The sequence below is a fragment of the Geotrypetes seraphini genome, chromosome 5, assembly GCF_902459505.1.
Source record: "Geotrypetes seraphini chromosome 5, aGeoSer1.1, whole genome shotgun sequence".
In the NCBI taxonomy this organism is placed as follows: domain Eukaryota; kingdom Metazoa; phylum Chordata; class Amphibia; order Gymnophiona; family Dermophiidae; genus Geotrypetes; species Geotrypetes seraphini.
The window spans coordinates 17440053-17453363 of record NC_047088.1 but is presented as its reverse complement, the minus strand read 5'-3'; the positions used below and the strand labels follow the sequence as shown (position 1 = coordinate 17453363).

At 44.9% G+C, this 13311-nt stretch overlaps 1 protein-coding gene across 1 annotated transcript in view; it reads right to left on the bottom strand.

Annotated features, from left to right (window-relative positions):
* Positions 1 to 1190: 1190 nt before the first annotated feature.
* Positions 1191 to 13311, bottom strand: part of LHFPL1 (LHFPL tetraspan subfamily member 1) — a 58600-nt gene continuing 46479 nt past the window's right edge. Inside the window, exon 4 of the mRNA XM_033946189.1 lies at positions 1191 to 2140. Coding sequence (XP_033802080.1) covers positions 2022 to 2140 — 119 coding nt within the window. The 3' untranslated portion in view covers positions 1191 to 2021. The remainder of the gene's footprint in view (positions 2141 to 13311) is intronic.

Genomic DNA, 13311 nt, shown 5'->3' with positions numbered 1-13311 from the left:
GAAACATGGAACTTGTGCAGCAGATATAAAAAATAATATGAAAAACATTTTTTCTATAAAGTGCATTCTGCTGTGTGAATTTTGTTGGGGGTTCATTATGGTTGAGACTCATTCTTCCAGCTACTAAGAGTGACTGGACCCTTCCAACATTTAAAGCGTTTATGAGTTAGGCTATTGCGGTTATTCATTTCCGTGAACAACCAAAAGTTCTTATTCCCCTCGTGCATCTGATCTGTCATAATGTAAAGATTGTGAGAATGTTGTTTTTAATTAATTTTGAATAGGAGCCATTTCTGTGAGGATTCGCCATTCCCCCTTCTCTTTCACTAGCAGAAGGCATTCTAAGCAGGGAGGGGGAAAAAAAGGATAATAGTGGTGATCAAATAATGTCTGAGATGTTTAGAACTACAACCATATTTTCACCCTCCTTTTGGCTTCTAATAACCTACAGAAAACGTCTCCAGCAATCTTTATTTTCCACCAGTGCCGATATTATTCTAAGAGTCCTTAACACACTGACAGTCCAGCTTGTTCCCGGGCAAAGAATTATTGGGCCTGATGTCCAGCCATAGAAGTCAACTTTTTCTACAATTGGGGGGTGGTAAACCCAATGGAATGTCATTAATCTACAACCAAATCTTTTCCAGAGATGGAGAAGTGGTAAAGCTAGAGGACATAATACGAGTTTGGGGGCTGGTAGACTTAGGAGTAAAGTCAGGAAATACTTTTTCACAGGGAGGGTGGTGGATGCCTGGAATGCCTTCGCTGTGAAGGTGGCGGAGGCAAAGACAGTGACTGAGTTCAAAAATGCATGGGATAGGTACACAGGATCCTTAACTAGAAAGAGGATAGTATAGACACAAATCTCAACAGATCAATAACTATAAATTTGTTTATGATGTGCAGGAGCAGTGCTTAAATCGATGCCCCAGCAGTGGGGAAGCGAGGCTGATGCTGGAAGGACTTATACAGTCTTGTGTCCAGTATACAGTGTTCCCCCCCCCCCGTGAATTTGCGGTTCCAATCACTCGCTGTATGCTCCGACCGCCTCTTTCTGTACTAAAGTCGGGCCTTACCAATCAGGAGCTGCGTGTCAAAGCAGCTCCTGATTGGTGTAGCCTGACTTTAGTACAGGAAGAGGCGGTCGGAGCATACCGCGAGTGATTTTCTTCACTCGTTGGCGCTCCAGCTGTCCTCTCCTGCCTCCCCAGGCAAAAAAAAACATATTTGCGGGGTTTTTTTATATTCATGGGGTCCCTGGAACGAAACCCCCCCCGTGAATATTGTGGAAGTACTGTATGGCAAATGACTTAGTAAGGAAGGGGGGTGGACCGCCCCGGTGCTGTCTTTGTGGGGGCACCAGTGCCGGCGCCTCTCCCCTTCCCACATACCTTTTTAAATATTTACCAGCGCCTCGTGGTCGTGGGACTAGGGCATGACATCATAAAGGAGCTGAGGCCAGCGCAAGCATAAAATGGAAGATGCTGCTCATGCCGGTAAACCTTTCAAGAGGTATGTAGGGTGGGAGGGCGCATGACAAGGCAGGGAAGAGTTGGGGAGGGGTTGCAAAGATCAGTCAAATCTAATCTAAATCTTAGATTTATATACTGGATCATCCCTAAAGATATAGGGCTGAACTTGGTTTACAATAAAAATGTTTACAAAGATATGTTGATTTTAAGATAGATCATTAGGAATTACGTTAGATTACATTAGATCTTTACCTTCCATCATTTACTGTGGTTATTATGTCAAGACCACAGCTTCATGACTGCTCCATGCACCCCTGAACTGCTTGCATCTAAGGCGGACTGCCCCTACCACCCTGCCCTTAATACGCTGGAAGTGCAGTGGATCCCTGATGAGATCCAGTTGGGAACAGTGGATAGACAGAAGCCCCCAAAAGCTGTTAGTGGTAGCAGAGGTCGCTGGGGCTGAGGTGAGAGAAAGAAAAAGATGTCCTCCGGCTAAAACCACCGACGTGCCGGCACAGCCTCGAATCTCCTGGGGTTTGCTGAGGCTCAGTAGATGGATGGTTTGGTGTTTTTCCCGGCAAAACAGGAGAGCCAGGTGCAAATCAGCATGGCAGCGGCCGCTCCTCCTCCGGTGCTGTAATACGCCCAGCCCAATTTGCAGGCTCCTAAAGAGAGAGAGAAAAATGGGAAATAAGATGATTTATTTCATAAATTTCTTAACCGCCTATTTCTAGGCGGCTTACAAATAACATTCATAAAATAACTAAAAAACATTCAAAAACCCAAAATCTAACAGTCAATAAACATTTCAAATCATTCAGTAAAAACAATTTATCCACAGCATCCAGAACCAGAGTAAACAAGAACCATCATTTATTACTCTTAACGGTTCCAATTATTGGAACCCGTCGACAAGATCTGTTCTCTGTATCAGCACCGCAACTCTGGAATTCATTACTATTACAGTTAAGAGATGAAAATAACTTAAGCGAGTTTAAAAAGAATTTAAAATGCTTTTTATTCAAGGATGCCTTTAACGTATAAATTACTTCTGAGCTCTTCCTCGTTCCCTTTCTTCTTCTTTTCCACACTTTTTTCCTAATTCTTCCTTTTTTATGTTGATATCTTTTTCATCATTGTATAAATTTATTAGCCCATCATATATACTTATTATGTAAATCCTCCTTTTTTTTCTTAATTGTATTCATTGTATAAATTGCTAGTTTTATAATATCTTATATGTTATTTCTTATTTTAATATTATGTTTAATTATATGTTACTTTTATATATTGTAATTTGCTTAGAAACAATTTTAATTAAGCGATTAATCAAATATAAATAAAACTTGAAACTTGATTACAATGCTTCTACAAAGCATGCGGTCTTAAGCATTTTCTTGAACTTCTGAATATCAGCGAGAGCTCTTTGTGGTCCAGGAAACTTGCTCCACGGAGTTACTCCTATGATGGAAAAAGCCCAAGCTCTCGTATTCTCATAGTGCGCTTTTGAGAAGTCCATCACCGACAGTCGCAGACCTAAGAACATAAGAAGTTGCCTCCGCTGAGGCAGACCAGAGGTCCATCTCGCCCAGCGGTCCGCTCTCGCGGCGGCCCATCAGGCCCACTGCCTGAACAGTGGTCTCTGACTAATTTTACAAATTACCTCTAATCCTATCCCTCTAACCTTACCTCTACTCTTATCTGTACCCCTCAATCCCTTTGTCCTCCAGGTACCTGTCCAGACCTTCTTTGAAGCCCTGTAGCGCGCTTCTGCTTATCACATCCTCCGGTAGTGCGTTCCATGTATCCACCACCCTCTGGGTGAAAAAGAACTTCCTGGCGTTTGTTCTAAACCTCAGTTCTAAATACCAGGGAATCCCATTATAGATGACTTGGAACACAAGTGTCTTAAAAATAATTTGCGAATGCACAGGTAGCCAACCCCGCACAGATAATAACACCCAGTCCGAGAGAAGGGAAAAGAAAAAAAAGGATATTTTCCCCAAATTTTAAAAAACCTGGAGAGGACCTATCGGAAGAAGTCCAAATGAATGACATGTCCTCTTAAAAGAGGACATTAGATTCCAGTCCTGGTTCCAACTGAGAGAACCTACATTAACGCTGTATTTTGCCAACATATCAAAATATGTTAACTGAAACTGTCCTAAAACACAGACTGGCTAGTGGCAGGGGGACATCAGTGTGGAGAACCTGGCTGGAGAACAAGAAGTGTTATCGGGACAAAGCAGTTTCTGATCAGATGGAGCAATTAGCAAACAGATACCCAGACAAATATAACACATAAGAACATAATAATAATAATAACTTTATTTTTCTATACCGCCATAGTCAGGCGACTTCTAGGCGGTTTACATTATAAGAAGGCTGGACATTCAGCGAATAGCAAAAATCTTAACACAATACGATATCATAGATCCACTTACAAAACAATACAGTGAGTCTAAATACAATAACATATAATACAGTCTAAATACAATAGTAAATAATACAGTGAGTCTAAATACAATAACATATAGTAAGTCTAAATATAATACCGTACAAGGAGTCTTAGTGCAGTACGATAGTCTAGATGGGAAACTTACGTGTTAAATTGGGGATCTATGGGCAAAGAATATCTGAGAGATTTAGGACATCCATAAGTTGGAGTTCTAAGGGTAGAGAAGATCAGAAAAGGAGGGGCTTCTTGAGAGAGAGAAAGGCGTTTGTTGGGGAGGGGAGTACTAGTGGGGGAGGGGACTGTTTTAGTTAATGAATTTTGCGAATAGGGCGGTTTTGATCGATTTGCGGAATGCATTATAAGTCGTATTGGGTTCGTTTATGTGGTTTTTCAGCCAGATTTGCTGTCTGTTCGCTTGGAACTTAAAGGTTCTGTCCAAGAAGGATTTGTATCTGCAGCCTGTAGTCTTTGGGTAAGCAAAGATATTTTTGTTTCTGGTCCATTCTGTTTCCAACAGTGGTCAATCCAAGTCACAGGTACCTGGCAAGATCCCAACTAGTAAAACAGATTTTAAGCAGTTGATTTCCCCAAGCCATCTTTATAATGGCCTACGGACTTCTCTTTTAGAAAATTAGCCAAACCTTTTTGAAATCCCGCTAAGCTAACTGCTTCCACCACATCCTCTGGCAATGAATTTCAGAGTTTAATTGCACGTTGTGTGAAGAAATATTTTCTCCGGTTTGTCCCCTTGTCCTGGTATTTTTGGAAAGAGTAAACAAGCGATTCACATCTACTCTTTCCACTCCATTCATTATTGTATAGGCCTCTATCGTATCACCCCTGAGTCGTCTCTTCTCCAAACTTAAGAGCCCTTGCCGCGTTAGCCTTTCTTCATAGGAAAGATGTCCCATCCCTTTTATCATTTTCATCATCCTTCTATGTACCTTTTCTAATTTCGTTAAATTGTGCTGTATTCAAATTTTCAAGAGACTACCCATGTTGTACATATATTTCTTGAAGGTAATTTCATAACAGGTCACCCAAATGTGCACCTAATTTGAGGCTAGTTTATAAAAACTCATAGGTGCCTGTATGCCATCGTAATATATGAGCAAAATAACAGCAGAAGTTGAAGCTACAGTTACATAGAAACATAGAAGATGACGGCAGATAAAGGCCCTAGCCCATCAGGTCCGCCCACTCTACTGACCCAACCCCAAGTCTACTATCCTAGGGATCCCACTCCTGGTGACAGGTTCCTTTAGCTTAACCCTCTAAGGCAGGGGTGCCCACACTTTTTGGGCTTGAGAGCTACTTTTAAAATGACCAAGTCAAAATGATCTACCAACAATAAAAATGCTAAACATATATATATTTATTTATATATATATATATATATATATATATATATATATATATATATATATATACACACCGAGTGTACTTTGTATTTATGTTCAAATATTTTTTTATTATAAAGCCCCCCTCCCCTGAAGGCCTGACCCCCCCCCGAAGGTCTGCACATTCCCCCTCAAAGGTTGACTCCCCCCCTGAAGGCCTGCACTACCCCTTGAAGGACTGCACCCCCCCCCCCCCCCGAAGGCCTACCCTCCCCACATCCATTTACCTAATTCCAGCAGAGAGCAGTCTGCAGAGAGGATCGCTGGTACTTTAGCGATCCTTGCAGGTTGCCATAGGCCTCAGGAGCTGTCTTCCCTCTGCCCCAAGCCTGTCTCTGATTTAGAGGAGGGGCAGGACCACGGCAGAGGGAAGACAGCTCCTGAGGCCTATGGCAACCTATAAGAATTGCTAAAGTACCACCTGCCACCGGCCGTCTCCCATTCGTCCCCTTCGGAGATCCCCACAGGAATAAGGAAGTTAAATTAATAGAATACTTAGGCACAGAAAAACAAAGAAATACCTCCAACAACTGCCCCATAAGAACTGCCTGTCACAATGCTCATTAGTTGAACTGAATAAAAGACAAGTGGATTTAGAAGGGGGACGATCCGCCTGGGTGCACGGCTTGGAGGGCTGCACAGCCGGCCAGGTCCGGGTCATCCTGCCTTTCTTTTCCCCCGGTCCGCGCTCGGGGCTTGCGCCTGCCTGGTCCCGCGCCGACGCTCGAATGGTGCCGTCAACTCCCGCGAGTCTCGCGATAACCAACAGCACCATTTGGGCGGCGGGTGCGAGCCCCGTGCGCAGACTGGTGGAAAGGAAGGGCAGGAGGACCCGGACGGCTGTGCATCCCTCCAAGCCGTGCACCCGGGGCGGGGGCGGATCGCCCCACCTCGGTACGCCACTGATTGGGAGGCCGATTTTGGGGTTTTTAAAATTGTATATCGGGCAGCATTAGGCCTCGCTCTTACCTTCATTACAGGCGCTTCTATTTCTTGTGATGCGCTGAGCTCCGTCCCCCACCGACCTTCACCCCGCCCTTCCAGCACTCTGATTGGCCAGCGTTCTTTAAGAGGCGGGCCAGTCAGGAGGGGAAAAAAAGAGAAGGGAAGAAGGGAACCTGCTGTGCGATCGACTGGAGTCGCCTGAGCGAACGACCTGTCGATCGCGATCGACGCGTTGGGCACCCCTGCTCTAAGGGATCCCACATGGGCATCCCATTTGCTCTTAAATTCTTATACGCTGTTTGCCTCGATCACCTGCACCGGGAGCTCGTTCCAAGGATCAACCACTCTCTCGGTGAAGAAATATTTCCTGGTGTCGCCATGAAATTTCCCGCCCCTGAGTTTGAGCGGATGCCCTCTTGTGGCTGAGGGTCCTTTGAGAAAGAGAATCTCTTCTTCCATCTCGATACGGCCGGTAATATACTTAAACGTCTCGATCATGTCTCCTCTCTCCCTACGTTCCTCGAGTGAGTACAGCCGCAAATTTTTCAGCCTTTCCTCGTACGATGGATCCTTGAGCCCCGAGACCATCCTGGTGGCCATCCGTTGCACCGACTCTACTCTCAGCACATCTTTTCGGTAGTGTGGCCTCCAGAATTGCACACAGTATTCCAAATGAGGTCTCATTTCAGCCATGTGTATTTACTCCAGTTCAAGAAATTTTATGAGAGGCCTTTTAGGTGCGAACAACTGACCATTTTGCTGGCGTGGATGGTGGGGTCGGGAGGAGGCAAATCGCTGGGGTTCTGTCTTCTTTCCCACAGGAGCTCCTCTGCTAAAAGCACAGGCCCTGTGAAAGCTGTGCATAGTTTTATTCCCGTTTGGTAAGGACAGTTCGTATCCAGGTTTGTTCTGCATGGTTAAATAGCTATTTATCACAGTAAAGGTCACTGAAATTTGTTCTCACTTGGAGTTAGCTGTACAGCTAACCCAGTGCCCGGGGAACCCATTTTCCAGTTCTGCGATTTAGCCATTAGATCGCACTTCCTTATCTTGCAACGTTTTTCCGTCTTTTGCATGAGGCCAAGAGCTTCTAGAAAGTCTTTGACCTAAAAAAATGACTTTGACTTTTGACAAATTCTAGGCAAGCGTGCAGAGCTTGTGTTTGCGTTTTGAAGAACTCCCATGCGACTGTGGGAAACCTTTTTTCAGGTCTGTCTAATGGAGGATACTCTTGAGGTGCTAAGTGTCATGTTTCCTCCAGAGGACACACAGAGTCACACATGTATATTAAGTAAGCTGCAAGGGGGACAGCTCCAGAAGGGCTAAGAGCCTCATTCTTTCAACAAGCTCCTTAAATGCTTTAGTTTCACTAAGATAGAAGACTAGACATTTTTCTAAGCTTTGCCACACGTTAAGCCTGCTAGCATCTAATGTGCGCTAAAACAGCCGGCAACGGAAAAAAATTCTCACTAGCTTCTCAATGCAGGAATGAGCATGACTGGGGGTGATACAGACATCTAAAACTAATGAACTAAGGCTAGGACTGGGCAGACTTGCACGGTCTGTGTCTGTGTATGGCCGTTTGGTGGGGGATGGGCTGGGGAGGGCTTCAGTGGCTGGGAGGGTGTAGATGGGCTGGAGTAGGTTTTAACGGAGATTTCGGCGGTTGGAACCCAATCACAGAACCGGGTAGAGCTTTGGATTCTTGCCCAGAAATAGCTAAGAAAAAAAAATTAAAAAATTTAAATTGAATCAGGTTGGGCAGACTGGATGGACCATTCGGGTCTTTATCTGCCGTCCTCTACTATGTTATTATGTTACGGAAGAGAGAGAAAGAGAGAGATAAAGAGAGAGAGATAGAGAAAGAGAGAGATAGAGAGAGAAAGAGCTGGGAGGGTGTAGATGGGTTGGAGTAGGTTTTGACGGAGATTTCAGCAGTTGGAACCTAAGCACAGAACCGGGTAGAGCTTTGGATTCTTGCCCAGAAATAGCTAAGAAAAAAAAAAAAAAAAAAAAATTTAAATTGAATCAGGTTGGGCAGAATGGATGGACCATTCGGGTCTTTATCTGCCGTCATCTACTATGTTACTATGTTAATGAATTATGCCCTATTGGAAACCATAGAAGGGCTGCGGGGCCAGGCAGGCTTGCACTTTTTGGATGCATGGAAGACAGCCCGGACACCGTCTGCAGCTAAGTGTTTGCTTGTTTTTTTTCCTGCTTACCATTGACTGTGTTTGAGACTCATATATGTGCTGCTTGCTCTACTCGCATTTTTTTGAAGTTTTGTTATTTGGCGTGCTAGATTTTTTTTGAGGTGGTTCCTACGAGGGCTACTATAGTGTTTCTCACTGCTGAGTGAACTGATACATTTTGGACCTTGCTTAATGGTTGTTTATAAGTGGAGTTTTTTGCCATATGAAGATGAACTGAGGCTTTTTCTGCACTTTTTTTCTTGTTTTTGTGTGTTAAGTGAATGAGTGGGTCTTTGTATGAGTGCAGTGGGTAGACCTGGTAGTGTCTAGGTAGGTCCCTCCTATGGTTTCCAATAGAAACATAGAAAAATGATGGCATAAAAGGGCCATAGCCAAGTCTAATGACCCACCCCCTCGACTTTACCCCTCTAGAGATCCCACATGTGTATCCCATTTACTTTTAAAATCTGGCACGCTGGTTGCCTGAATCACCTGCAGTGGAAGTTCGTTCCAATGATCAACCACCCTTTCGGTGAAGAAATACTTCCTGGTGTCGCCATGAAATTTCCCTCCTCTGATTTTTAGCGGATGCCCTCTTGTGGCCGATGGTCCTTTAAGAAAGAAGATATCATCTTCCACCTCGATACGACCTGTGATATATTTAAACATCTCAATCATGTCTCCTCTCTCTCTACGTTCCTCGAGTGAGTACAGCTGCAATTTATTCAGCCTTTCCTCATACGGGAGATCCCTAAGCCCCGAGACCATCCTGGTGGCCATTCTTTGTACCGACTCAACTCTCAGCACATCTTTTTGGTAATGTGGCCTCCAGAATTGAACACAATATTCCAGGTGAGGTCTCACCATGGATCTGTACAACGGCATGATGACTTCGGGCTTCCGGCTAATAAAACTTCTGCGGATGCAACCCATCATTTGTCTAGCCTTGGATGAAGCCTTCTCTACCTGATTGGCAATTTTCATATCTTCACTGATTATCACTCCTAAATCCCATTCTGCTACAGTCTTGGCATAATTCATTAGTTTTAGGAGTTTTGTATGTCCTTCCTGAGATTTTTTGGGGTGATACAGACATCCCCAGACACCACCCCCCCACCCGACATCTCCCTATCTCCCAACATTTCTGTACTCCCCTCCTACATCCCCGGACCCTCCGGACCTTCTCAAGACAAATTGGCAGGAGGGAAGCCCACTCCCTCCTGCCTACAGGGCCACCTGCTGAGAATGACGGGCCTTCCTCCTCCCAATGCATTGTGGGATGCAGTGGGAGGGGCCTAAGGCCCCGATTGGCTCAAAACCTCTCTCCATCTCAGCGTGCAACTCCCACTCTTCACCTTCGTGCTACCAATTAAATCACCGGTAGGCGGGGCAAGCTCTGTCCCAGCAGCAGGAGATGCCTTCTAGAGACTGATTATCTTGGCTATCTTTCTGAAGGTGCTGTCTCCAGAACTGTATACAGTAGTCTAAATGAGGTCTCACCAGAGACTTATGCAGAGGCACTATCACCTCCTTTCTCCTGCTAGCCTTTGCTCTCCCTATGCACCCAAATATCCTCATGGCCTTTGCCATCGCCTTTTCTGCCTGTATGGTCATCACGCATGATCAGACAAGTTAGCTGAAAACCGTATAGTTCCAATACTATCGTTCCTCTCCCACCCCTCCCAATAAAAAAGCCCTCATGATGGGGCTTTTTAAAATAGAATCCTGCAGCTTAGAGGATGCATTGCTAAAGTTTTATGACCATACGGCCAGCAATCTATGGTTAATATTATAGCGCCATCCTGTGGCTAGAAACAGAACAGCCAACTTAGCAGAATTCCAATGTAAGTAATTGGATTCAGCTGCTAAGATGAGGCAGATGCAGAGAGTTCAGTTTCCCAGTGCTGCTTTCTAATAACAAATCAAAATGTGTCCGAATAATATTTTCTCATGCACTGGATTTAGTAAATAGGTGCTGGGCAAAATCTGCACTCAGTTCTCATCTACAAAGAGCACTCCAGGCCGAAGCTTTTTATAAAATACATGAGGGCATAATTTCAGGTTGAGGGATGGTCGATTCAAGAGTAATGTTAGGAAATTATTCTTTATGGAGAGGGTGGTTGATGCATGGAATGCGCTCCCGAGGGAGGTGGTGGAGAAGAAATCGGTGACAGAGTTCAAACAAGCGTGGGTTGAACACAGAGGATCTTGAATCAGAAAATAATGGGTATACATTGAAGGAACTAAGGCCACTACTGGGCAGGCTTGCACGGCCTGTGTCCCATATAGGGACTATTCAGTTGAGGATGGGCTGGGGAGGGTTTCGATAGAAACATAGAAACATAGAAAGATGACGGCAGAAAAGGGCTACAGCCCATCAAGTCTGCCCACTCTACTGACCCACCCCATTAAGTCTGGGTGCTAATGACTTAGTTCTTTAGCTCGACCCTCGTAGTGATCCTACGTGGATGTCCCATTTATTCTTAAAGTCGAGCACGCTGGTGGCCTTGATCACCTGCATCGGAAGTTTGTTCCAGCGATCCACCACCCTTTCTGTGAAGAAGTACTTCCTGGTGTCACCATTAAAGTTCCCTCCTCTGAGTTTGAGTTCGTGCCCTCTTGTGACCGATGGTCCTTTGAGAAGGAAGATGTCGTTTTCCACCTCGACACGTCCTGTGACATATTTAAATGTCTCAATCATGTCCCCCCTTTCCCTGCGCTCCTCTAGAGTATAGAGCTGCAATTTGCCCAGTCTTTCTTCGTATGAGATGGCTGGGATGGTTAAGATGGGTGGAGTGAGCTTTGATGGAGACTCCAGTGGAAGGAACCTAAGCACACTACCGGGCAGGGCTCTAGGTTTCTACGTTGAGGCGCCGTCCAATCTGAAAAGTAGGCATGGTTAGGGGCGGAGAATAGGCATGGTTGATTTAGGCGGCTGAGTTAGGGGTCAGTACATTAGGCCAAGTAAATCTTGGCCTAACATACAGGCACCTACCACTAGATCACCTACTGACATCTAAACCATGCCTAGGCACCGCTAGGCGGGATTCTATAAGCACACCTAGTACAGTGTTCCCCCCGGTCGTTCGCGGTCGGTGGTCCGCGGTCCCGGTCATTTGCGGTATTTTCCGACCCAAACCGCCAACAAGGAGAGGGCAGCGGGAGAGGCAGGAGAGAGCAGCCGGAGCGCTGCGAGTGCAGGAAATCACTCGCAGTACGCTCCAACCGCCTCTTCCTGCACTAAGTCGGGCCTTATCCAACCAGGAGCTGCCTTACTGTGCCACGGTTTCCATCCATCCCTTCTCGCTTGCGTTTAAATAAAATTCAGAGTTAGGTGTTTGATGCGATATTTAATGTCTACCATATGCTAAGGATTTTTCAGAGCACATTTAGCAAGTGAAGAGCAATTCTATAACTGGGCACTTAGTTTTCAGCGGAGATCTCAGACGAGACGATGTACCGCCCATCTGGGCAGCATCAGATGGGCAGTGTTGGAGGTAGAGGATCGCGTTGGATGTGACATCGGCAACGGCATCGAATTTATACTGCGCAGAAGAAAGAACTGGCAATCTACTTATGTAGTCTGCCCAAAAAAAACCTCAATGATGTTCATCAAATCGCTAGGACTCAAACGCGAGTCGATGGCCCCTAACAAACTGAATCTGCCAACGGCAACAGGCAACTTGTTCTAGACCAGGGTGGCGACATTTAGCAAAATAAAAATAATATAGATGGGAGATTACACTTCTCCCTCCGTATTCGCGGTTTCAGCATTCGCGGTTTCAATTATTCATGTTTTTTAGCTTGCTGGCCCCTCCCCCCAAATTACATCAGCTTGCATAGAGAAATCACTGATTCTAAGCGTTTACAGAGAAAATTGCCGATTCCCGGCACTTTCTTCACCGTGTTTTGCCTCTCCTTCAGGAACAGGCCAGGTCTCTCGCCATGTTACTCGCGGTTTCACCATATTCATGATGGTTTTTAATAGAAAACAGCGAATAACATAGGAAAAAGTTATGTGCGCTTTTTCTGTATTTGCGGTTCTGTTCATCCCCTATCACAGCGAATACGGAGGGAGAAGTGTATAAGAATTTATAAACACCTTTTGAAAGACTCGACATAGCAGGTCCCTGCTTTTGGTCTTCTATATGCACTATGGACATATCTAAAATGAATACGCACAGGCCAGGACACATGTGAAGGCCTCACATCCAAAACGAAATGATGATCTTCGCCAAAGTGGCTAAACTGAATAGATCTTAATATTTAATAGCCCAGTACCAAGGAGACATTAAAGAGATTCATTCACTTGACAATCAGCTGGTTTCAACACCTCAGTGTAAAATTGTAGTCACCGCACTGTTGATTTATCACAAAAAGCCTGTAGCCCTTGGAAGATGTGAACAAAATCTGCCCATGGCCTTGCGAAACCAAAGCACCCATTAAGCAACCAAGAGATAAAACCTACATTTCAAAGCAATAAAAATCACATTTTCTTCTTCATTTCAAAGTATCTTGCATGTCCTACTCATCGCCCTGCTAATTTCGTAACATTTACACCCAGTGCTTATCAATCGTAGACAAATTAAATTGCTGTCCGTTCCCCCCCCCCTCCCCCCGAGGTACAGAGTAACAATACAAGAATGGAGAGCCCACCAAGGTTGTAACTCCAAATGCAGATTTTGCGATCCCATTTAGGTCCCGACCCCTTTGGAAAACTCTGGCTTCGTTTATTTGGTCTTTTTCTCATTTGGTTCTATAACTTTACATAAGAATTGTCCATTCAGATCTGGTGAGAGCGAAATCCCTAACCTTGGCCTAGATTCACTAACCCTCCG